At 50.1% G+C, this 27,280-nt stretch overlaps 1 protein-coding gene across 17 annotated transcripts in view; it reads right to left on the reverse strand.

Moving 5' to 3' along the window:
* Window positions 1–27,280, reverse strand: part of LOC110363633 (uncharacterized) — a 111,153-nt gene that overhangs the window by 23,307 nt on the left and 60,566 nt on the right. For all 17 annotated transcript variants that reach the window (XR_010475193.1, XR_010475194.1, XM_065075818.1 and 14 more), the window contains one exon: window positions 1,011–1,144. Coding sequence is in view for 15 of the 17 variants with exons in the window: in XM_065075818.1 (XP_064931890.1) it covers window positions 1,011–1,144 (134 nt within the window). In the remaining 2 variants the exon portion in view is untranslated. The remainder of the gene's footprint in view (window positions 1–1,010; window positions 1,145–27,280) is intronic.

The raw sequence follows: 27,280 nt of genomic DNA on the forward strand, positions 1-27,280 counted from the left end.
TTTCCGGGTCTACTAATTATCTGCAGAGCCAGCATCATGTTTTAAGTACGGAAGACGCTTATGCCTATATTATTTTTAAAACTATGTTGGCTCCCTAGTGGAGGTCAACCTGGGCGTCTTCATTCAAATGCTGCTGCTCTGTGTGGCCCAAGCGACTGCTCGTGCTACAGTATTAAATCTCCCTGGTGCTTACCAAAGCCAGGATTAGGCTGTACAGGCATCTCCCAGCCCAAGTTTAGTTCTGAAACGTGTGGCACACGTGAAGTTCAAGTTTATTTTGCCTGTAGGACTGTTCATCAGAAGGAGAAGTAGCTTGTGTGATTATACTGTGATGAGATACAGAATTTTTTTAATTATGATTTCCAATGTTATTTCAGTGCAGCACAAACCAACAACATCCCTGAGACGCGGAGGCAATTTACTGGCATCCTAATAACTGTAAATGAAGCCCTCTGTCCCCATGTTCAGAGCCCATCATAAATGAGAATTAGGGTAAGATATGGGATCAAACATTGGTTTATGGTAAGAGACACAGCGGCTGCATCCAGCTGCTCACAGTTCACTGCCCATGTTACCGCCGAGCGCTGTTACCTCACTGCTTCTCGGCCTCTTTAAAACACGCCACGTCCCCCAAAATACGAGGAAAGGCTGAGAGAACTGGGCTTGTTCAGCCTTGAGAAAAGGCGGCTCACGGGAGACCTCAGCACCACGTTCAGTAGTTGAATGTGGTTACAAAGCAGCTGGAGATGCCCTTTGTGCAAGGAGCCACGTGGAAAAGACGAGGGGCGATGGGTACGGAAATGTCTCCCGATGAGACAACCAGCCACCGGAACAACCTCAACACCGGACGCTTTTCAGACTCAGCTGGACAGGGCGCCGGGCCAGCTTGTCTAGACCGGGCTTGTGCCAAGGAAGGTTGGACCAGGCGATCCTGGAGGTCCCTTCCAGCCTGGGATTCCATGGTTCTATAACTGAACTGAGCTATGGGCTCAGCCCTGAGTCAGACTTACCCACGCAGGGCTCCTGGGTGTCTCTGCAGATGGTGATGCTGGCCATGGGGATTTGGGGAGCAGCCAAGGGTCCCAGCCCCACAGGCAACCACAGGTCTGGATACGAACCAGCTTCGTTATGGACTTGGTGCTGCCTGGACAAACAATAACCATCAGTACTAATAAATAATACCTACTATCATAATTATTAATACCTATTACCATAATAACCTCCCTCCCCTGCAGCAGCCGCTCACCCCAGCCCCATAAACCTGCCCCATGCAGGAGTTTCCTATGAAACAGACAGAAATCAGCGCGTTGATGACAGTATTTGTCACACAAGGGTCACCCTGGGCTGCATTTCCCAGCGTGATTCGTAAGTCTGTCTCTTTGATCTAAACTGATCCCCTACACAGAGCTTAACTTCTGATATAAAAATATTCTGTAGCTACAAATTAGAGAAAAAAATGATCACAAAGCGCAAAATTATTATTGGAGGATAAAAAAAATAATCTGATGAATGCCTTTCTGATCATTGTATACAAGGACTGGGATATGAGAATTACATTTTATTGAGCTTATTCCTTCTATACTCCCCCACAAAAGTTGGGTTTATCTTTTAATTGATCAACAATGCATTTACATATAAATCTAGGAATTTGAGTTTGGGAAGATGGTTTTAAATGAGCAGAGGAGACATTCTCTGCAGGAACTCAGGGAAAGGGAATGCAAGCCCTGCAGATGCTTTTAAGGCACATCTAGAGAAGGGGCAGGGGCTGCGGAGCCCATATTGACCAAACCGCCCGGTCGTGGGGGTTCCCAGCATCGTGATGTGGCCATTTAGCCACTAATTAATCAGACTTCTGGTTTAATTTCTGTTATTGCTTTACAATTCTAGCAGGAACCACGTTATTAGTTAAGAAATATTTCCCAGTGAAAGATAATACAGCTTTGTGCTGCCTCCCCTGCCTGCCCGTTCTGTACAGATCGCTGCTGAAATGAAATAAAATAGAGCAAAAGAGGGGGCATGGAACAGCTGCTGAAGCTTATAAAGATATTTCATGGCAAGATACAACACGCTTTTATGGCCCAAAGTACAATAAAATTAGGATTCATTACTGGTTAGTTAAGTCTGGGGAGGACATAGAGGTAATTTTACATGGTACAAGTTACATATCGTGTGTAATTGGATGAGGGGAAGCCAGCCGAGATGAAGCTCAAACCAATACAAGTTCCATGATCACAGTTAAAAACCGCCAGCAGAGGCACAGCCAAGACCCCAAAGCAGCTCCCGCTGTCCCTGTTCCCCCGGCGGGGGCACCAAGGGAGATCACACCATGTGCTGCACGAGCATTAGTGGTTTTACCCAAGAAATTACTAAAAGCGATAAAAAGTTTGGGATTTGTCCCACCATTTAGGGTTGGGAGGGGCTGTGGAACGGCAGAGCATCTCTCCCTCCAGTCCGGCATCCTCCCATCCCATCCCATCCCAGCATCCCTCCCATCCCATCCCAGCATCCCTCCCATCCCATCCCAGCATCCCCCCCGCCACAGCAGAGCTGGGCACACACCCACCCCAGCAGTGAGCCTGAAAAATGCATTTAAAGACAGGGGAGATGGCAGAGAAGGGCTCTGTTTTCATTTCAAGACCTGCCTTTGGAGCAGCAGATGTCCCCCCAGCCCCGGGGGCGCGTGTTCCCAGGATCAGCCCCGACCCCAGCGCCCGCTCCTCTGGTCAGTGTTAACTGTCAGGAGGCTCGGCAGCTCGACCATGCCCTGCGAAGCTTGGGGCTGCTATCTTACTTAGCAGAGGTCACTTGGTTCATTATTTTCATTTCCAAGACGCTCAATGAACCGCCACCCACACGTGCTTTCATTTAACACATTTAAATATTTATAATAACACTGAAATACTTGAACTGCCTGGCAAGGGCTCGGTTGCAAACCACGGGCTCTGCCCACAGCCCCCCATGGGTTTTCTTGCCCTGACCTGTGTCACCGTCCCTGGGCTGGTCCCCGTCGCATGGGGCCGGCAGGTGTCCATGGGCTGGGCTCCATCACCTCCCGTGCCCTCCAGAGGCCGTTTGGCTGCGCGGGAGGCTCCCCGGGGACAGCCCCGTCCCTGTCACAGCCAGCGGCTGCTCCTGGTTTGCCTCCCGCTGTGTCAGCGGTGGTCGGTACCCCCGGGTCCCCCATCCCCTGCTCTGCACTTTGGGACAACACTGACAGCTTGTTCAGCCGAAGCCACCTCTGCACCGAGCAAAGGTCTCTACATAACCGGGTAATGCTGCAAAATTGTTTCATTCATAGCTCGTTTAACGCCTGACACTTGCTTTTCTTTTGGTACTTATTTAATACACATTTAATTTAACTTATATGAAAGCACTAACATTTTTCTAATTACCTCAAGCACTTAAATGGTTTCCACGCTGTTAATAATTCTTTTGGTTCTTAGTCTGTCGAGGGCTGAGATGCCAACAGAACAACCTGTTCTGAGGGCCCAGGGCATCTGTCCATCCGCCCCAAGGACACAGCGGGCAGTGGTGACAGAGGTGACACCGCAGCCAGCAGGACCAGCCACCGGCACCAGCATTTTCCCCAGCTCCTCTACCTGTTATTCACTACTTTATATTTTACGGAAGGACAGCTGGATTTATTCACTACTGCTGCTTTTTTAATAACTCTACAACTCCTGTGACGGTTTCATTATTTCTGACATTCTCCAGCACCCTTTTCGCTGGGGTTTGTGAGTTTAACACGATGTTATAACGCTAAAGGCTTTCCTCGGAGCTGACGGCACAAGAAGGGGACACGGCTGGTTCACGGGCTGCCCGCACGGACCCGGCGTGCTGCGTCTCCTGGGAACGTGAAAGATACCCACTAAGAAAACAATCACCTGTTATCAAACCAGGTACAATTTCACGAAAAAATATATTCAGTGTTGGAAAATCTGAGTCATTCTGAAATATCATCCTCGCCCTGCAAATCACTGTCAAAGTCACTATTGTTGTGGCAATCTTCACCACATATAGTGGGTTTTGGGGCTTTTTTTTTCCCCTTGGTGAGTGAGTAAACGTTCAGTGTGTGGGAGCAGCTGGGGACACGGGGGGAACGCTGGGGGGGGAACGCTGGGGGGGGAACGCTGGGGGGGGAACGCTGGGGGGGGAACGCTGGGGGGGGAACGCTGGGGGGGGAACGCTGGGGGGGGAACGCTGGGGGGGGAACGCTGGGGGGGGAACGCTGGGGGGGGAACGCTGGGGGGGGAACGCTGGGGGGGGAACGCTGGGGGGGGAACGCTGGGGGGGGAACGCTGGGGGGGGAACGCTGGGGGGGGAACGCTGGGGGGGGAACGCTGGGGGGGGAACGCTGGGGGGGGAACGCTGGGGGGGGAACGCTGGGGGGGGAACGCTGGGGGGGGAACGCTGGGGGGGGAACGCTGGGGGGGGAACGCTGGGGGGGGAACGCTGGGGGGGGAACGCGGCAGCTTTGACAGCTGATTTTTGTTAAAGGCAGAGACAATCCAAGAGTATTTTCTTCACACCCACCTGCCACATTTGAGAGCAACAATTCTATTACAACAAGCCACCCTGAACCAGCAATCCTCCCCATTCAGGCTGCAGCCAAAGCACACAGGCAGATCAATCTATTCACCCCAAAAAAAAGCATTACATGAAAAATATTTAAGGGCAGATCATGGAATTTCCTAATTAACCTGCCTGCTGGCCGCTTGTGTAACATCAGCTACAGAACTCGACCCTGTTATCGCTGTTAACCCACCCGAGGCCGCAGGAGACGGACAGAGATGCTGCATTTGGAGCAGCGCCCTGGAAATGAGCCTTTTTCTCCAATACTCCTGAAAAATCATTTTGAAGGTTAAAATAGCTGAAACTTTTCTTTAATCTACTAATAAAAAAAAAATATATATATATATTCTTTCTGATGACTGATTTTTCAGCTCTATCATGTGGTACCCCGATACGCCTGGTGAGACCCCTATGAACAGCAGTTTCCTGTGCTCTTATTGCACTCACAGACTGATCCATGTTAAATTGTTAAATTAAACAGCAAGGCTTCCTCCAAGATGTGGATAAAAGCACCATATTTTCCGTTAATATCCCTCCCTTTATATCTCTATGAATCTTCGGTACATTAGATGTCGTTAATGTTCAATGCCAAGTGCAAATGAACTATCAGATTTTATCAGACTGCGACTGTCTTTATGGACCAGTATTATCTCCTGTACAAATGAAACATTTGAAGCACTTTTCACGACCACCCTCCCGGATATTGCCGATAGAGGCGCCTGCTTGACACAGCACTTACGTTCATTTTTGTATTTAAATGGGAAACCAAGCTCCATCGTCCCCCTTTGCCCATTCTCCCCTCCACTGAACTCTGCAACCGGCTAAAACTCCGATACGAACGGAAGGAGCCGTGTGAACAAGCGCAGCACCCCAGGGAACCGGCACGGACCGGCACCGGGGACCGTGGTCCCCCCGCTGCACCCCAAAAAGCTCCATGTGCAAGGAGCTCTGCTGCACTCGCATCTTTGCTTTTCCATACAGAAACACTACCGCTAAACCCACGGAACAAACAGACGTTTCCTTCTCAGTGCAGCAAGACCTTTTAGTTACCAAAGTCTGTGTCATAGCCTGATTACTATACACGCCACATATTATTGTACACATCTAATTTAGCAGGCGTTAAGCACAAAAAGACTGGCTCCCGAGGACAGACCCAAAAGAGAAGGAAGGATTAATTAGAATTTCTCAAAACAAAACCAGCTAAAGGACCTTCAAAGCAACACAATGACTTTATATTACAGAACTGGTTGGGGAATAAACCTCAATGAAAAATATATACTGTACATTTAAGTATTACCTTTTCCTCCATTGACTGATATTGGGTGTAAGTGGAACGAGGGTGGGTATGGGAAAGGATGGAAACCCTGCAATGCCAGATTTCAGAGACATTTCTGATCTAAAAGTTAAGGGTAATTAACCTTCAACTGAACATAACAAATATACATACTTAAAAATGTAAATAAAAACCAAAGAGACATCTTTGCAATTGTATCGCTGTTTCCACCCCACAGCATTTGGGTTTCCTTAGAATCAAATTAGGAAGTGAATGAAAGCCCCTTTAACTTTCCTTTAGGTCTTTCATTAAATACCGCATTACCATGAGAAGCACGAACCAGCAAAACAGAAATAAGGTTAAAACAGAGGAGAAAAAAAGTAAAATCAATCCAATTTGCGTAACCTGCCAGAATTCGACGTGGTGCTAGTTAACGTGCAGCTGACTGGGCCAAAGTTTGCATCAAATAAAGCAATTTCTTCTGTTTGTGCCCATCTAAATACTTTCATTGAATCTGAGTCATTGCTACATTACTTACATTTGCTGCTGCTTCCTGTCCATCCCTTTAATTTCATTGCATTGTAAATTAATTACAACTGCATTAATGAAGCAAAATGCACTTTGTACAATACATTCGGTAAATATTCCGGGTTGGTTTTGGAGCAAACACCAAGTGGAGCTGCTCACCCAGGGCAGAGCTGGGGCCTCGCCATGGAGAGCAGAGCGGCCGGGGCAGGCCCAGCGGCAGCGGGTGGGATCGGCCCGCGCCCCGCGCGCGGCTCCACCCGGCACAGCGACGCTCAGAACTCCAGGAAAAAGGGAAAAAACCGAACAACCACAGAAAGAGGCAGCGCAGCCCTTTCCAGGGCCCGCTGGAGCAGCCGGGCTGCCAGCAGCCAGCTGGGCCTTCGTCAGAACACCCCAATTAACACCTGTACCACGGTGTGAGACCTGCTGTGCAGATTTCAATTAGCAGATGCAGGCGAGCCCTTGTTCTCCCCCGTGCCCCAGAGAAGGGCACCTCCAGCAGCGGCACAGAGCCCTGCAGCCGGTAACGGGGACACGTGGGACGTCACCGAGTTGCGGTTTATCCACCGCTCACCCAGCGCCGTCCCCAGCAGCCTGGACGCGGCTCTTTGGATACCAGGCGGGCAGCATGATGCATGATAATTAGAGTGAATAGAGGACAGTCTGTCATTCACAGCAATGTCGCTGTTCACGTCCGAGTGTCCAGGGTCACCGCTCACAACGGGGGAGGCAGCAGCAAGCGAGCGCCTCGAGAAGCCCAACTGCAATGGTGCTGATGTGCTCCTGCGCTGCAGCTGCGATGCACGGGCAGCCTGCTCTCCCTCACCAACATTTGCAGAGTCATGAGACGCTGGAGAAGTGCTGGATTTCAACTGCATGCTCCCCAGCGGCAGCAGGACAGACGGACAGATGTGGGGTCTGTCCCTTCCCTGGGGGGCGGGCGTTGGGGCAGCAGACCCAGCCCCGCACACCTCGCGGGGTTTGTCGCTCCTGAGCAGAACGAGGGCACAGAACGGGACAGAACACACCAACCCCGGAAAGAACCCGCCCGCCACCCCGACAGCTGCTGGCTGGCACCGCAGGCCATAAACCCCGAGCCCCGCTGCTGCAGAACGCGCTCGCTCTTTGCAGAGTTTGCCTCCCTCGTAAAAAGGCAATAACAGTTGCTTTTGTTCCTACTGCACCAGCGGGAGAGAGAAAGACACAAAATACAGAAGGGCTGGGACCGATAACACAGAACAGCTGCTGAGCCGCACAGAACTTGTGCGTATTTACTGCGCCTTCGCCTCTCCCACTCCCCATGTTTTCCTGCCCATCGCTTTGCTTTGCCAGGCTTCTTATGAGGATACAAACAATCCTGTTGTACTTTCCTGTTCCACTCCATTTACTATTCCTATTCTGAGTATTTCTTCTATAAATGCGGGAAGAAAAAAAACAAAGAGTTTATTCGCTAGCAGCTTCACAGATTGAGATGTGTTTTATCCACCCTTGGAGGAGGAGGGTACACAGAAAGGAGGGGGAGCCCCGTGCCCCCCGCGCTTGCGAGGAGACGCACAGACCATGGGATGGAGGATGCTGGTGGTGCCCATGACCCACCGGCATCTGCTCGCACCTCCCTGCCTTGAACCGCACACACAATTCCCACTCGCCAGCTCTTCACCTCGGCTTCGCCAGCGGGCTGGTATTTTTGTTACCGGCCATCTTCTCTTTCTTCCTGCAATATTTATTCTCACTTAAGCTTGACAAGCTTTGTGCTTGGGCAGACATGGCTTGATAACTGGGCTTATAAATGGGAAGAAGTAAATGCACTCTTACTCTCCTTTCTCTTAGTGACTTAATAACCAGAGATGACTGATGATCAGATCCACCTCAAGATTCCAAGTACAGTTTCTGTCATTATAATCAGCCGCAGAGCGTTGTTTAATAACGGCCTGGTTTCTGCAGCGCACCCCAAGGCGCTGATTGCCGCTGCCCGGCGCTCAGGGCAGGTCCTGTCCCCGCGGGTCCCCGCGCTGCAGCAGCCCCAGCGATGCAAACCCCGGGGTGATGTGAACCCCCAGGTTCAGCACTGATCCCGGCACCTCTGCCCATCACCGGGGTCTGCTCCCTGCTGCTGGACGGGACAGGGGGACAGAGGAGAGAGGTGCAAGCGTTAGACAGCGCGTGGCCGTACAAGCAGCAGCACCCACAGTGTCGTGCACCCAGCGCTCGTCTGGTTTTGTGCAATGTGGAACAGGCACTAAACCAGCAGAGACGACTCCTTATTTCAGCGGGGATTCACCAAGAACCAGCTCAAACCTGCTGCTTGCTCGCTTTTAACCTTTTAATATTTAATGAGTGCTGGGAACGCTGAAGGTCACCTGAGAGCTTTGGCACTGGATAACCGTAATGGCCAAAGACAGCTCCAAAGCGTTCAGAGCCCTCCTGCTCGACAGGTATCGACATTCCTCACATCGTATCGATGTTTCAGCTCAGCCTTTCCTTTGTCAGGCTAACAGAGGCTGCACCTGAGCACTAACACGGCACCGCGGCTCTGCCAGGCGGCGCAGCCCGTACGCCGGGGTGCGAGCAGCAGAGCAACCCCAAAGCGCCCACGGGTGTAAAGTCCACAGCGCAAGGTCTTGGCTGTCATGTTCCTGCCATGTTCATGCCCAGCAAAACACGGCCGCCAGTCATCGCTTTTATAGAAAGAGGTAAAAAGTTATAAAAAGAAATACTCCGTTTTCAGAGGTGCTGGGTGGTGACACAGAACCACTGGAGTTAAAGCAGCAGCACTGCCCGGCAATGGATTTTACATGGACATTTAGAGTTCACTGTGCACTATATAAATGGTACGGCAGCGAAAATGTTCACGTGCAGCACAACAGCTGTAAATCATGGCTGTGATGAAGCGGCATTGGGAGGGCGTGCACAGGGGAAAAATACTGGGTTTAGGGCTCAAGGCAGCAAAACTCTGCCTGCTTGATGCTCCAGTCTTTGTACTAATAGGTTAAAATAAAAACCAGAATATTCCTTCAATATTAGTGGAAATGCAATTTTCATACCAGACAGAGCTATCACGTAATGCTATAAATACTAGTGCTCACCCTTCCTCTATTTTTATCTGAGTCGGTATTTATTGTATCCAAAATAAGAAATACCAGAATACCTGGCAGTAACCCTGAATAGCGCATTTTCAACAAAGTGTTTTAATGCACTATTAAAAGAAAAGTAGACCTAGTCATAAATGGGAAGCTAAGTGAAACCGAGAATGCGTGATCCTTATCACTTACTCGAAGTCAGGATGCTCTGACTGCTCTCACTCCAAATTGCTGCATCTGCCTTCCCTGGATGTACCGAAATTCAGGACGATCACACACGGCTGCATTAGAGCTTCTGAGCCGCATTCCCAGGGGTGACTCAGTTTTGCTTAATGCGGAGCCACAAATAAAATGCAAAGCCAGACCAGCCGTAGCTGTGCGATTTTTGTGGAGAGCCGCTGCATCCTCCACGGCCGGGCTGACCGGTCCCCGGGTGTCCCCTCGGTCACCCTTCAGCGGTGCGCACCCCCTCGTCCCTCGGAGAGGCTCCATCTCTAACCCTCTCTTTGCTGCCTCCACACAAATCTTAATACTTCAGTAAGAGTTCCAAAGTTTCTCACTTCAGTACTGATCGTCTCTCGGTGCCACGTTTCTGCTGATTTCGAGGTGGATTTGTATCTGGCCGATTGCTGCTCCCCTGGCACAGCCTCCCATGCAGCTGCACCCTCCCATTAATTGATTAGCATCAGCACAAGATGCTTATTGCCACCACAAGTGTTCTGTGCTTGCATCTCTCATTAAAAAACACGAGAGATAGAAAATAAGTCTGGGAAACATATTTTTTTCCTGTTTGTACAAAAGCTTCATTCTTTACCTTTTTTACGACTACGACCAACAGATCATAGATCATTTACACACCTGGTCTTTCACCCTGGAGCAAATCTCACCACTGAACTGAAGTTCCTTCTCTTCCTGCATGAAGACAAACCTAAGGCCCTTTATTGTTTACATTCGTGAGCATAATTTAACAGCTGATCCCATACTGGACATGCACATTTCATATTTAATAGTAAGTGTTTGGAAATGGCCTGGAAGATGAACGTATCAGTTGCTTAGACCGCTCCAAGTGCTTAGATCAATACAACATCGTTTACTTATTGCAACTTATTAGCCAAGTCATTTTTTGTCATCTCGGTCCTTCTCTGTAGCAACCGGAGAAGTGGCAGAAAAACAGTACTCAGAATAAATTACGTCCATCTGAATTTACTGAGTGTAAATCCCCTAAGTCCACTCTGCAGTAGAGACCAAATGGTACTAAATATATACACACACACGTATATATTGTATAAAAACAGTGTATGTTTTTTTCTGTAGGAGAAAGCCCAGTGCGCAGGGTAGACCTGGGACATGGACCTTCTGGAGGGGATGCTCAGGAGGCGCCGCCCCCATGCCGTGCCCCATCCTCTCCTCTAACAGCTCCCTGCGAACAGGCAGTAACACAACACATCTCCATCAACCCCAACACCGAAATCCATCCTCAAACAGAACAAGCCCAGCAGGACAGGGCTGCGCTGAGCAGCGGCCGCGGGGACACCGGCAGAGCCAGCATCCCGCGCTGCCCGCGCTGCTCCCGGCACCCGCAGCGCTGCACCGCACCCTCCCGCTCGATTCACGCGCCTCAGCACATCGCCCCCACTGCCAGAGCGCGTTATGGTGAGGCGTGGAATGACCTTACAACCCTTGAGGTTATAAGGAAGGTATGCATTTATTTACGATGCCGGACACACGGAATCATTTCACCTAACGCGTGTGTAAAACTACAGTAGCTGTGAGTTTGGTTAAATGCAGTGAAGTGTTACACGTTCATGAAAGTTTTAGGAACACCTATACGTACTCACAACCCGTCCCGGACCCTCAGCAAAGGTGTTTGCTGGGACCAGAACGGGTCTGTATTCCCGTCTCCATCACACGAGTCCTTCCTCCAGACGTCACCACCAAGTGCCAGGCTCTGCCGAGCCTCCCACACCCCAGCACCCCATGGGCCCCAAACTCCGCTGGAGAGGCCAAAGTGTTTCATTAACCCCCTCGTGCTGCTTCTCCACAACGAGCCACAGCCGGACGTTTTGTGGCCCCATCTCCTGCCTCAGACACCGACACAGAGGTTAAAACGTGTCCCAGTACCCTCTGAACCCCGAGACGGAACCGCTGGCACAGAGAAAGCCTCCGTTTTCCTCTCAGCAGCAATAAATCTGGTTTTGCATTCCATTTCCTGAGGGATTCACACGTCAGCTCACGCTGATGAGCCTTTTACAAAGGTTTGTTCTTGGAAGGAAAATCTGAGAGTCCCCAAGTATCAGACTCCAGTAAGATTTTGCCCCCACCCATTACACCCCTGCACCTCATTACCCCCCTGCACCTCATTACCTGCAGTCACGGACACAACATGTGAACATTCCCCACTGCTGGTTAGTGATTTCTTTTCTTCCTTTTGAAAAAATAGTAAATATGGAAATAAAGCCAGGTCCCAAGGCTGCTCCTGTAGCACATGTACAGCCCCCCATCCTTTTTCTCTGCCCTTAGCCAACACTGCAAATACATCAGTTCCACCCCCCTTCAACAGCACTAAGAAAATAAAGCTTCAGGAATCAAAGTGCCCAAACTGATTTATTCACATCTTTACACCCACTTCTTTTCCCTGCTCCGAGCTGAAAAAAAAAAACCCAAACCTTTCATGAAAAGCTTTTAAAATCTATTCTGAGATTTGCTATTCTGTATCTTATGCAATATATGTGGACCTTAAAAATTCTACCAAACAAAACGATTACCCTAAATTATTGCTCAAAAGAAGCAAATGCATTCAGTGGCCTAAAGATCTGCTGAGAAAAGAGTTCTCCCTGGGGACCGCACTGACCACCATCATGTATCATGATAAAGGCTCATTTCTAATTACATGATCTTATTACGCATTAAATATGAAAGCGGGTCCTCCATTTTTATGCAAAGTTTGAAATACTGCTTTGGAAGCGAACAAAGGGACATTAATTTAGTAACAGGAAAAGAAGACATAAATATGCTCATCCAAACAAGCATCTGCAGAACATCAGACACGTACAACGCCTTTCATCCAAGGACTTCAAAGCACTTTAGACCCACTCAGCAATTAAACTGCATTGCATCTCTCACTGGGCAGGTGAAGCACAAAGGAAAAGTGGTGGAATCAAAACGCAGAGACGCCGACCAGCTGGCTGCTCAGGAAAGGAGGCTCAGCCCCAGCCAGCAGAGCACCCTCAGACCGCCAGCAGGACAGAGACCGACCCCCCGGCTGAGATGTGGGACACACACGTAAAACACACCCAGGAAGAGCAGAACCCGTCACTAACCGTGGGGTGACACGGGGCTGGATGATCGGTCAAGGTCCCTTCCATCAACAGTCCGTGATCCTGTGTGATCAACAGCCCCACACCACTCCTCTACCGTTTGAAAGGCACAAGATCCATATCTTGGCATGATGAGCAACAGCTGTTCTCTATTCATCAAAATGAGTTTAGCTGTGAATGAGTAGCATGTGTAATCTGGCCTTAATTAGAGATGTGCATTCTCTGTAAAATCCTTGTAATTAGTGACACGAGAGCTGCTAATTTCGCTGGTAGAAATGAATTCACCACAGCAAGTTTGGCAGCACCTTATTCCAGAGGCAGGTATCTGCAAAAGGCACAAGTAAATATTTAAACTTGCCCTGGCTGGTGTAACTGAATGTTTGAATTCGTGCTGGTAGACCAGACCAGACCAGACCAAACCAAACCAAACCGCATCAGCTGGGACCTGCACTAACAGTTAACAAACCCAGGCAAAAGCAGCTGGTGAGAAGGTGGGCTCTTGCACCTCCAGGAGTCTGGAGCGTTTTCATGACATTTTATTTTTGCCACTTTTTAAAATATGGCATTACCCACAAATCACGCAAAACAGGTGTAACGTGCGGTGCGTCCGCAATGCCCAACCCCGAAATGGAAGCGCAACGCTTCATTTACATCCACTAGCTGTTTCTTTATCGTAATAACCCAACCGGTGCTATGGCTGCGGTGTCAGAACATACCGTATCCAGCAGACTTGGAAGAAAACAGCGGTTCTGATGGGAAAAAATACCCCATCTTCCACCCCTCCCATAGAGATACATAATAGCCTTCACCCAACCAGAAAATCAAACAGCAATGTGTGATTCATGGTGGCCACAGGGTGGAAATAGTAGTCAGGACTAATGGCAACCAGCTAGTGAACCAGCCTGAGTAACGTTCACCCCAGGGCTGGAGAGGACGAGAAGATGAACTGGCAATTAGAGTGCCCTGCTCCTCGCCTTCCCCAAGCAATCGAACATTCACTATCATTTTCACTGAGTTATTGTTAATTGGTCTCATTTGCCGAAGTAAATTAGGTGTAGCATTGTCCTCGGTGTGATATATGCGACCGTGCAAACCCAAAAGAAAACGTGAAAACAATTCAAAGCGCTGCCGTGGCAAAACAGCCAAAATCAGATCAATGCAATTAATTTCTAAGCCTAGCCTTGAAAAATGATGATAGTAATCCACTTATTTGACTGTTAGTGATGGATTCCATCAAGGTCAGGAGGAACTGCCCCATTAATAAATGTCTGCTTGCACCTGACAACAATAGAACTCTCACTGGAGCACAAGGAGCCAGAAGCCGGGACCTCAGGCTGGGACATGAGGGGGGTTTTATTTTGTTTTTCAGTGCTCAATGGGGAAGGAACCACAATTTTCCAGCCTGTAAGTGACAAGAAGCGTGGGCCATATAAACTGTTCACCTTGCCCCTGCCAAATGTTCACTTTAATTAGAGATTTTATCACCACTGAAGCGACACAACTCCAATAACATTAAGAGTTCTCACTTGTGACACGGGTGGGTTTTCTTGCTCATAGCGAGGAAAGGCCGGGAAAAGTGGGTCAGTAAAGCACAGTCCGTGTTTATCCCAGAAGTGCCTTCCCCCGGGCCCGGCCCCACTGACCGCCCCTTCCACGCAGCGGGTCCCCGTCCCCGGACACGCGGAGCCTTCGTCTCAGCAGCACAACCGGCTAATCTGCAGAGAGGACGTGATTTTCCAAACAGCCTCGCCATATAGTCATGGAATTCAAGAAAATAAATCCAAATCAAAAGGAGACTCCCACAGCAAAACGGCGGCCAAGGGGGGCAACTTCTTCTTATACAGAATTTGGCTTTTCTCCTGCAATACCCCCCGGGTGCGAAGCGGAGGGTGCTGAGGTGGGTCCAGAGCCACCAAAGTGCTCCCGAGGGGCACAGAAAACGGCCTTTTTCCTGCTGCCGGGAAACGTGCCCGTTTGGAAGGAATCACCAGGAAGGGAAACCAGAGCAAGCAGATCATTTTGATAACAACGCTCTTCCCGACCACACAACCGAGCCCGTTCAGAGCTCTGCTCAAAACGCAAACCGCCCTTCACACTCCGCACGCTGGGAACTGCACCTCCCTGTATCAAAATTCTCGTTAATTTATTGCACTCTGATGGCACTAATTTAATTTGTTATAGAACAAGTAAATATTTAAACTTGCCCTCGCCGATGTAACTGAATGTTTGAATTCGTGCTGGTAGACCAAACCAAACCAAACCAAACCAAACCAAACCAAACCAAACCAAACCAAACCAAACCAAAGCGCATCAGCTGGGACCTGCACTAACAGTTAACAAACACAGGCAAAAGCAGCTGGTGAGAACGTGGGGTCTTGCACCTCCAGGAGAAATTATCGGTGTTGTTTAAATATTCGTTTTTGTATTCTAGGCATTGAAAACCATTGTAAATCACACCTCCTGCCCATGGCACTGATCGCACTTACTTAAATAAATACTGCTCAGGGTGCCTTGCATTTCTGTCTCTGGAACCAGAGTTTTAGACTTCTGGTACTGCAGGCAAAAGACAGAGATGTATTGAAAATCAAGGTACCTAAATAATTAACCCCACTCCTCAGTCTTAGAGGCAATTTAATAAAGTGCTCTCGGGGACCCGGCTGACAGTGACTAATATCTGTTGTCACTGCGACTACACAGGCTGCAAAAACAATTTCACGTTGCCATTATGCTGCGGTGCTTAACTGTGTTCTCGGGAGAGGGGACGCTGTCCTGGGCCCGGCGGGGATAAACCCTTGTGCACGTGGGGCACGGGAGGAACGAACCCGAGAGACGAGCGCTCTCCTGCTGCAGCCGCAGCCGCTCGCTCCCGACAGCGAACCCGCAGGACCTGTTGCTCTAAAAACACACCCTGGTGCCTATCTGGAATCACTTGGGAAGATGTTTTTCCCGGAGATCTGGCCCTGGAGCGGCCGCTCCGCCAGCCCCGGGCGGCTCTGCCGACCTCTCCGTTGTCCTGCGGATCTTCATGTGCGTTCGATTAATTATGTATGGACCTCTGATTGCAAATACAGTGTGGAAATGAGCATACAAGGTGGGTGAATCAGTTTGGCCTAAATAACATCCATCCACAACTCCTGGATTATTTATTTTTGCCTGCATATTATAGCAATGGAGGGACAGAAATCTTTTTGCGTTGATGTGGGGAATTGTTTTTCATTCTGAGAGCCCCTGCAGCGCGGGCTCGGTTGAAACAGCGTTAACACGGGCGGCTGGGGACACTGCGGAGCCGCCGCGGGGCTGGAGCCCTGAATTCACACTCCCCTGCACCCCAGACACCGTGGATCCACCCAGCAAATCCACCAGCACCGAGCAGCCCCGCTCCTCCAGCAATACCCACCCACCCCCACGGCCCCCCGGACAGAAAGCTCTCAGCAGATGTTCCCAAGTGTCCCCTGCAGAATTCTCCCACCCCTTGACGCTACCGGCAGATATTACGGTTAATGCCATGAAGTTGAAGCAGCAGAAAATCTTTCCATGGAGGAGTAATAAATGCTGCGGGTGCGCAAGGTGACAGCTGCGACTGGGCAAGAATCAATCCGTGTTGCAGCAGCGTCTGTACCGGGGGGGTGGCGAGGAGCAGCTCCCTCACCCACCCCTGCCCGACACAGCCACTGCCAAACCAGCTCTTTCGGCGTCAGGGATGACAGATGGGGCCGGTTCTGAAACGCACCAGCGCCTGGTCCCCAGGGCCGCGCTCCAGCCGGGCTCCCACGCCACTGCGGGCGGGTGACGCTCCTCTCGGTGTTCCAAACGTGGTGACAGCCACCGTTACAGCAGCTTTTGTCCCCTTTGCCTCCTTTGCCCATCGCTCCTCATGGTCCCTGCCAAGCGCCTGACACAAATGGCACATCCATGCACTCAGCTATCGTAACCCGGGTAACCCAGGACAGGTCCCACGGCTGCCACAACCCAGCGGCTGAACGGGGGTTCTTCTTTTCATTAAGCACCAACACAATGCCCTGTAAGACTGAAGATAACTTATCAAGACTTGAAGAAATTAGAGATTCATACATATTTGGGTCGTGGCTAATGATCTCCATGTGCAAGCCCAGAGCAAGCCCGAAGAAGCACGGTGCTCTCTCCCAGTGCTTGTCTTACACCCAAGGTCTCATCCTGACCCAGCACCCACATCACGGGCGCTGCTCAAGAAGACGTGTCCCGATAAACCCGCACACAAGCTGGGGGTGCTGTGTCCCTGCTGGGGACTGCAGTGGCCACAACCCTGCACATGTTCACCTTCACCTGTGCAGCCACAGGTGATGTATTTAAATGCCAAAGCAGGCGATGACTTGGTCACAAAGGAGAGCGGGGCAGATGGGCTTGATGTGGCACAGAGCTGGTACATAGTTAATCAGCGCATGGAAACTCTCAGGGAGAGCTTATTCCCAAATCTCTGCTTCGTCTGCTGTGGCTGCAGGAGTTTTCATCCCTTCCCAGGAATCCTGAGGCCGCAGACAGCTGAGAACTTCTTTATGTCTAAATCAGGACAATTATTTAATTTAGACATCCAGTAGACGCTGGGAGTACAGGGAAGAGGGGAGGGGAAGGAGGAATAAATCACTGAGCACGAGTTAACTGTATAAGCCCTTTATAAACAGCTCATTTAGGAGAGACTATTCCTACTGTTCCATTTCAGTTGAAGACGATCTGTTATTTCTCCTCGTGCGCGGTTCCTCCAGGAGCACGCGGGCGCAGCCACAGCTGCTGCCTGTGGCCACCGGCCAAGCTGGCACTAATTGCACAAGTCCTTTGGCTTGCAAACACACCAAGTTTGGCGTTCCCGTTTAGTGCACACCACATGGCTTTCCTTTAAGTGATTGCTGTTAAGCGTTTGAATCCCAGCCAGGCAAATAGTTACTTACTGGGTAAGAAGTGCTGCTTGGTTTAACTAGGCTGGAGAAACCAAACCCAGCTGATGTCCAGGTTAGTCCTGCTCCAGGTAGGGGCTCTGAAATACTTCAACCCCTGGCAGGACCTTCTGCAAGCCCTGAAACAAGAGGAGCAGCAGGCATGGGAAGGAAACGGAGGCACAGAGCAAACACTGACACGCTGTGACGACAGCTGGGGATGTCCCTATGGCTGGAACAAACCATTTGCAGCGTTGATGTCCCTATGGCTGGAACGAGCCATTTGCAAAGTTTCCAATCCCTGCAAGCTCATTCCTACAGGGGCCCTGGAAGGAAAACAGGATTTGCCCCTTAGGTGCACACCTGCATCAGTTTGTTTTGCTGCTTCAAACGCCATTAAGGTCCAGCTGCCTGACTTCTCCATGTGTCCCTGACCCTCCCGCAGAGCTGGGGCAGCTGGAGAAGCTTAGGGAAACCCGCACGGTGCCCTGGTGTGCGCAGCTGCCCGGCGACATGCAGACACGCGGCCTCTGTGTCCCAGTCCCTCACTGCAGAGACAGCCTGGAGCCAAACCACAGCGGGGCTGGAATCCGGGCTGAGCTGCCACCGGCTCCCAAGGGACGCGGAGGGTCCCGCAGCGCAGAGCCCACGGCGTTCTGAGACAGCCCTGCCAGCCCGGGGAGCGGACGGGGACGTCCCAGCCCCTGCTGTGCCTGCTGTCACCACCTTCTCTTTCTGAGGTAATTTGTAGCCATCTTCCTGGAGCTTTTTGGAACAAGAATTGTGCTGAGTTCTACGTAACAGGAAAGAAACACAGGTAGTAGGAATGAAATGAGAGTTCACTAACTAAAACGCCATCTCAAGCCACGTAGCTCGTCTCCGTGACCTGACTTAGAGCAGCGTTCCCAAGATCACTGCTGGACACGTCTGCTGTTGGGCCCTTACGCCCTCCCCGACACAGGGAGCACGGACAGCTGCAGAGACACTACAGGCAGCCCCAGCAGAGGAAGCGCTTGAGATTGTCCCTGTCACCGAGCAAGCGACTGCAAGAGGGGCTGGGTCCTGGGGTCCCGGCCACGGGGAACTGCTCCCCGGAGACGGAGCTGAACACCGAGAAAGCACCAAATCCCTGACCGGTGTTCCTCCGGTTTAGTTACCCACCCGCTTCATCTTGTGTAGAGCAGTGATGGAATCCACCTTCACGTACTTGCTTTCTCATTTTAGCAGCAACGACTAGAGCCTTCCCTCCCATATAATGCGTTTCCATTACAGCATTAAGGATCTTTCTGACCCAAATACATGTTCTGAGAACAAAAATAACTGTAAGGAATACAGCACTTAATCTGCCTAGATTCCACTCTCAGAAAGATATCATCTATTACAAATGTTATCCCTCGCCTTGTCTATTAATCCTAAAGGGACCAGTGATTAAATACATTTCCTAACCCTCCAGTCCCTGGTGAGCCTGTGATGCAGAGAGTTCTAATCACCCGGCGTCGTGCGGCTGCTGATCATAACAGGCAACGCTGTTATTCCAACTGCTGCTGGCCGGGCTGCACAGGCAAGACTGCGCTCAGCACAGTTCTCTCCACCTGAATTAACGAAATAAACAACACTGCCCGGCGTGGAGAAGGGAGAAGGAGAGCACAGCCCCAGACAGGCTCAGGAAGGCAAAGGAAGGCTGTGACGTGCAGAACAGAGCGAGGAGACACGAGAGATGAGACGCAGCTCCGGAGCAGGACAAACCCCAGCGGGAGCGCTGAGCTCCCTGACGGCTCCAGCACCAGCGATGGCCGGTCACGGGGCGGGGGGAAGCCTATCTAATTAATTGTAATCACAATTCAAAGAAAGAAAAGCCACTTTAACATTTCTAATCAACAGGCATCTAACGAGGCATGTTAGTTCCTGCGGTCTCAACTCGGTAGGAAATTTTCTGAGATAATTTACTTCATTAATATTCCGCCAGAAGTGGCTCGTCCAATACTTTCCATGGCGGCATGGAGATAAAATATGTCAAAAGGAAAATTTTGTCTTTGACATGGACATTAAGCTTCCTAAGTTTCACTCCATCTTACAAAAAAAAAACTTCTGGCTGAAATAAAACATTACAACCCAACTCTACCAGAACGATTAGAGGCTCTGTCCTAATCAGCGCGGTACCCGTGCATCCCTAGTACAGAGGAACGTGCTCATTGCGGGTGGGTAACAACAGCCTGGAGCCCATCGGGAAATCAGGAGGAAACACCTTTGTGGGATTTCTGAATATTGTTTTAAACTCTCCTTGACACAGGAGATGTCAACAGCCCTTAAGAAGTTGTCGGGCTTTGTAAAGAGCAGCAGCTTTCGTGTAACAGTTTGGTTTTCGTAGCTTCAAGCTGAGACTGGTTTGGATTGCTTGATTGCCATGGAAATGGAAATAAATAAATAAGTAGACAGAGAAATAAGTTTGAATTAAAGAGCCCCAAAAGAATCAAAGTTTTTCTTGTTCCCTGAGCACTAAATGGAGGTATAAGAGAGCAGGGAATGAGGATGAGACCTGCCAATCCAAACCCATTGCAACTCGAGTTTTATGCTGCTTGAACCCAATTAAGCACAGGTGCCCAGACCTCACCGCCCCTCTGCTCCTCCCAGTTCACAGCACGCAGGCAGCATTCGGGTTCTGCTGTTTGAACCCTGCAGTTTCTGAGGCTCAAGACCATTTCCCAGCCAATTCTCTGAGCACGAGCAATTCCAGCCACTGAAATACGGACATTGGTCCTACTACCAATCAATGACCCGTCCCTGGGTGAGCCGCTCTGAGCTGCACGGCCCCTGCACCCCCAGGCCTGCTCTGGACTCAGACGGCAGCGCTGCCCTTGCAGACAGCCAGGCCTCGCCCTGCGGCCTGCGTGAACACGCCGCTTTTCAGCATTCAGGCACATTTACAAAACATGCAGGTTACTGAAAAGTCCAAACTTATACAAATAAATAAGAGCCTGTGCTAGTTTTTCTTTCAGGACCCCTGTAAGCATCACTCTTCTTTCTTTCCTGAATTTTAAAAGTTATCCTCATAAAAGATGTTATTCCAGATGGCACTGCAGCACCAGAAACAAAAGGGAAAAGATGAAATCGTGCATATTTGAAGAGTTCTTTCCCGAAGACGCCTGTGTGCTTGGGGAGAGGGGGCTGCAGCGGCACCTACAGCCACCGGGACTCGTCCACGGCTCCGGCTGCAGCGGGAACACAACAGCATCTTCCCCTTGCAAAGTCATTCACTCACCACGGGTTTCTTCACGTTGATGTCTGGAGACACTCTTAGCTACAAGCAGCCAGCACAGGAAGGAGCAGCTCCATCCGCCTGTTTCTGGCGGGCAGGCTGTGCTCCGTTCCCATCCCGACAAACACCTCACACCGCGACCGTGCGCTGGACTGCCCCGGGGCTGCCCCGCACTCCTCTGCCGTCCTCTCTGAGGGTTACAAAGGCTATACCCCCAAAGCGAAATATTGGGTGCATATTGTTCTACTTTGAGCAGTTAAGTCTCTAATTACAACACTAGCCACTCACCACTTAACCATTTCATTACTTCCACCCATGAAAATATGATGGGAAATAGGATTCAAGTTTCATATTGTTAATGGATTAAATGAAATGACATTCTCATGATTCAAAGACACTTAGGTTAATTTAAAAATATGTAATTTACCAAAATCCTCACTTAACTGCCATGTAATTTCTTGCTATTTCCTTTTCTTTTACTGCTTATTAACAAGATACTTGGGAATAAATAGAAGCGCTCTCTCTGCTGTAATTAGCCTGTCTGTCCCTCTGATTAGCTCACTCCTATTTTGTGGCGGGGAATGCGGAAATCCTAAATACTGACATCACCATTGCAACCACAGAGCAAACCGCGGGTTTTCTGGAAAACAAAGGCATTGGCCGTATTTTAACAGACATTTGGACAATCACCGAGGTCCAACCAAAGCATCAACGAAACACATGGATTTTGCCCCACTGAGCTATGCAAAGAAAGCCCAGAAGGACTCGAGCCAGGGTGAATTCTACAAGGCAAATGATCGACAGAGCTGGGATTCTTTGGAAAGCAGAATTCTCGTTTTGTGCCCCAGAACGCAGTGCACAGGTGGCGATGGACTCTGATACCGGCTCCTTCACCTCCACATGGAAGCTCCTGATATTCCTGAGGATGAAAGGCACCTGAACAGCGATGCACCGGCCATTGCAGGAGAAGGCGTTTCTGTGCAACGAGTCGTGACCCGAGGGGCTGTGACTCCGACGGGATGGAAAAGCAAAGCCCCGTTTCTCTGAACGGGAGAACAAAGATGTTTTCTCAGCGGAGTGAACAACTGTCATGTTAAATACACCCGCTGTCCTCTCATCATCACCAATTGCTGGGAGCCGTTCATTCTGACAAAACAGACAGAATTCAGAGACAAGCAACAAAATGATTAAGTGACTGGAGATACTGTCTTGTGAAGGAACATTAAAAGGAGTGAATTTGGTATAATGTAGGTGAGCGATGACTTAAAGAAGTCTCCAAAAGGATACGTGTGAGAGAGAATCAGGAAAAGAATAAAAAATCACTGTGAGACACGAATTATTCAGACATCAGGGGACAAAATTTAGGATCACAGTGTTTTATTGCCAAATGAGTCTTCCTGAGACAGAACAACTGCATCCAGTCCCTTGTGTCACCTGGACACATGTGAAACGGCTTCCGGAGCACAATAAATAGGCTCTCGAAGGTAAGCTCGTGCTGGCGATAGGCGCCCTCCCGCACCTCCCGTGTCCTGCGGAGCAGCGCACGTCCCAGAGACCCCGCGGCCGCTGGGCTGGAGAGTTTGGGGGATCTTCCCAAAGGGTTCGCACGGTGCCGTGTGGGACCTGGCGAGACACAGCGACACGTCCCCAGTGACACGTCCCCAGTGACACGTCCCCAGTGACACGTCCACAGACACAGGGATTTCTTGGCAAGGATGGACGTGCAGTCACCCGTTATCACACGCACAGCGCGGGCCCGTCCACGCCATCGGCATCTCCGCGTGTCGCTGCCACCCGCTGTCACCTCCCCAGCCTTCCTGGAAACCACCGCCCTGCACAGCCTGCCCTCCAGGCCGACGCTCGGGCACTGGAGAGAGCCAGAGATGTCGTGTAAAACATCCCAGCTGCGCTTTGCTGGGAGACACCCAGGAAGGACACGGAGCAATGTTCCCTGATGCAGAAGCGGCTGGATTATAGACCTGATCAGACAGCAAACAAATGCAGATGTATAGAACTAAACAAAACGTTGCCTGTGATCTCTGTGTCAACAAATTAGATAACTATGTTGGCGACTTGTCAGGCTTCTCTTGTTTGCATTGGTAAATTAAGTTCACAGTCTCTGCAGCTGCAGGGGGATTTTGGATCTTTTCGTTATTTTCTTGCAGGCATCGTTCCTGAAGGATGATCCCGTGGTGCTCTGGGGAGCTCAGCACTGCGAAGGACCCGGTGGAAAACACTTTGTGTCTGCGGAAATGGTTCTTATGGGATAAATATGGAAATAATGGTACAATTCTAGACAATGTCTCTTTCTGAGGGACAAGTGGTGCTGTTCCCAACCTCCGTTACCTGCTCTCTGGCCCGAGAGTGAACTTCAGCCACCAGGTGATTCGAGCATTCTCTATCATGCCTGACCCTTCAAGCTCTGTGATTTATCTGAAGTCTGAGCAGCCCCACTTGCCCTCATGTCCCCCAGCAGGGAGGCCCCGTTCCATGGCCAGTGACACCAGTGACGCGGGGCAGCTCCAGCAGGACAAGGGACAGGCACGACCAGGTTGTGTCACCTTTTCTTCTCACAGATGCTCTTGGTTTGCAAGTACAAATCTCAGTATGTGACAGACAGTTGTACTGTGCAAAGGCCACTTGACTTGGCTTTTATCTCTGAATCATCAAAGGAAACTACCACTAAATATGTTGTTTTGCATAACTAGGCCTGATTGTATCTTTGGAAGACTAATGCTGCCTATAAGATACTCCCAAATTCATTCAACCTTTCAGCCCCTGCTGTTGCCTTCAGACTGTATCTCTCCTTGAAGAAGCCGCTCCTTTCTCTCTCCTCACAAGCAGCGATTCCTGCCTCGGGGATCTGCCTTTGTGTCAAAAATCTGCGTAGTTTCCACAGATTCACGGAGAATAAACAGCCACTACAAACCCTGGGAGGGTTAATGTCCTGCCGGTCAGTGTCGGCTGCACCCTCGCTCTTCAAAGGAACAGAGACCGGCCGGTTCCATGCCAACCCCACGCACGGGGTGGCGGCGGGTCCCCGAGGACGCGGGTGTTATGGGGCCAGGGCTCCTCCAGCCAGCAGCACCCACGCTGGAGCTCTGATCTCTGCACAACCACTGCCTTCAACTGCACGTTTGCTCCCAGGCAGAACAATCAGACGTATCTGAATTCAAGACAAACACCCCTATGGTTTCTACAGTCTTTAACTTCCAGCTCTTTCAAGTGGTGCAGAGAACCAGCCCCTAAGATCACCATCTCACAGCCCACCGAGCTGCACTGCGGGCAGATGCTCTGGGCCGTCAGGACAAGGGCAGCCGGATCAACCTTCCATTGCTGATCATCGCAAGGGCATCAGGAAGCTGAGTGTCGTGTGTTTTATCCTGTGATTGACCGTGACGACGTGTGGTTTAAAGAGCAATACCCACCTGTGGGGCAGAGTGGAGGGCAGGTCTTTGTTGGGCAGTAATTCTCAATTACCCCACTGTGACCTTGGAGGGATCCTTGATGATTCACAGGGAAGCCTGAGCTAACCAGTAAATAGAGTCCTGCGATAAGAAACTTGCTATTTGCCATGGATGACTGATGGAGAACTGCCCGTTACTTTTTACAACAGCTCGCAGAGGCGTTTTGGGCCTCACTGCGATAGCATCTGCATCTCCTGAGCACTGATCAGTAAGCCTGGTCCATCTTCCTAATCATTTACAGCTACATCACTTTGATGGGGTCAAGTCGTCAGGTGCAGGTGAACAATGTTCTCAGCCGGAATGAGAGGCTGTCACTCCTGCCGCTGTCACCTTCCCGTCCTCCCCAAAACGACTTCCCGACGCCCTCCCACAGGCGGCAATTCCACCAGCAGGTCCCCTCAGCCAAGCACCACGAAATGAATTGCTCAGACAGTCAACAGCAGCCTCCTGCAAATACTTATCCTCTCAAAGACTCTCATCATAAAACTTTATGATACCTTTTTCCTTACAATAATCCAGTATAAACATAATTTAATGGTACTAGGAGGAAAACAACCACAGCAACAAAAACAACAGGCAATGATTGTAAAGTCTCTTATCTCATAATAATTTCTTTCTTTTCACTCATTCTCTCTCCTTGGTTTTAAACGTGCATTATTTTGGTCATGCTGTCACTGGATTATTACATGCTCTCAATTCTACTGCTACGAAGCCAGAAGGTCTTTTGTGGTTATAGTTTAAGCCATTGAGGTGGGATTTTTTAGCTCGAGAATTTGATTCGACTTTGCTTTGGGTTACTTTCATGCCTGCTAAGCCACTCTGTCCAATTTTGAAAAATAAACTGTGTCCAAAGGAAATATTGGACACAATCGCACAAACAATTCACCTAAGATGTGCCCGTTTTTCCCCTGATCTGACTTGGGCCTTGTTTACACAGCAGGATCTCCTTTGTGCACCCCCGCAGGGTATTCATCAAGTATATAGTGCCCCTAACTGCGGCATCGATACCCTTGATATTCCTGCATACTCAACACCACCAGAGCAATGATTTTTGTTAGCCCCAAGAAGTGACCTTGCTAAGAAAGCGTCTGACTCCTCGAGCTGTATCACTGGGGAAGATGTACATGCCAAAGAAGATACAGAAGAAATCAGACGTGCTCCGTTTTTATTTTGTGAACAGATTTGTTTCCAGATCCTGCCCCCCGGAGCAATTCAACACCCTCCCAAGGCACCACGCACCCTGTGCTCCAGGCTTCGGCTGAGCCCAGCCTGGTCCGGGCCACTATAGCCCAACGAGAGATGCTCCAGTCCTGAGTCACCATGTTTGCAACCCAGACAAAACCAACCAGGAAAGGCTGGATTTCCTACCATACCCTTTTTTTCCCCTGAATGCTCCAACTGCAGCTTTACCTGCATAAATCCAACAAATTATTTACCGCTATTACAGCCCTCAAAAATGAAACAGATCCAATACACTAAAGGTGGCCACAGCTTAGCAGCAGCTCACAGGCTGGGAGTAGCGATCACCCCGGCTCCTCACACCTTGGCAGCAAACTGCTCCAAGAAACCGTGATGTAAACGCACACCGGGGTAGTATTTACCCGCTCTGGCCGTGCCCAGGCAACAGGAGCGTCCTGCCGCTCGTCAGTGCTCCACGGCCGTGCATGGAGGTCTCACCACACTCCTCCTCGCAGCCCCCGGCTCCCCGTGAGCCCGGACCCGCTGCCTCTTGGCTCCGAGGTGGAATGACCACGTCGGATCACGACAAAAGCAATATTAACCTCTTTAATTAAATTTACCAGCATTACTTATTGCAATGGTGCTAGCTGTTCTGAGCCGCAGCTACGAATATGTAATATCAGCAGCTGCACAAACATGGAATAAAATAGGCAAATAATTCATAACCTAACTAAACAAAGATTTCACAGTACTCGTTTGTTTTCATAAACACGAACACATAGAAATATTTTTGAGCAAAGTGATTATGCCAAGACGACAGTCTTTTTCTTATACTGAATCTGTACATTATAATAAAAGACCCTTTCTTGAAGGAGGTCTAGAAAAGAATGGGTGAGAGGCAAGTTATGCACCAAATACGTGATAATCTGGATCGACGTGACAAGCAACCAGCAGCCAGACAGAAATACTCCATTTCACCAGCGAGCTGGGAGAGAGAAGAAAAGGCACCAGAGCCAACCCAGCGTATCGGGGCTGCAGGACACATCCCCACCTCTGACTTCTGTAGATACAGAGCTCGATCCGGCCCTGAATCATCACAGAATCACAGACTGGTTTGGGTTGGAAGGGCCCTTAGAGACAACCCTTGCACAGCCCGTCCGATGTGACCACGCAGAGCAGCCAAGGACCGTGCCCTGGGCTAACGGGGTGTGTTAAACATACCCCATCTTTGGCAAGGGGCACAAACCAGAAGGAAAATAACACATGTCCATCACGTAGGAGGTATTACCGAGAGGAATCACAAACCTTCAGCTTCAAGGAAGACTTTGGAGCCTCCCATCTTCTTTCCTCTGCAACACAACTAAAACAAGAAATCACTTCGTTTCAGTTATACTAATGACCCGTGTCACACACTGTCACCCAATCCGTGGGCAGAAGGGAGTGTTTTCACCACAAGGAGTGTTTGCAAAAGCTGGAGCGCTGCGTCAGACAAAAGGTGTCGTGATGGGGGGGCTGCTCAGCCACACCAAGGACCTTCCACCTCTGCATCAGCCTATTTGAATGGGATGCCCATCCTGCCAAACGGACAAGCACCACGAAGGCCCCGGGATCAGCGGAGCCCTGCCTGGGAACACACAGATAACAGCAAGTACAACAGCACCTTGGCTCAGGCGATGCGCAGCAGCAGGTCTGCGCTTCAAA

The sequence above is a fragment of the Columba livia genome, chromosome 10 (assembly GCF_036013475.1).
Source record: "Columba livia isolate bColLiv1 breed racing homer chromosome 10, bColLiv1.pat.W.v2, whole genome shotgun sequence".
Taxonomy (NCBI): domain Eukaryota; kingdom Metazoa; phylum Chordata; class Aves; order Columbiformes; family Columbidae; genus Columba; species Columba livia.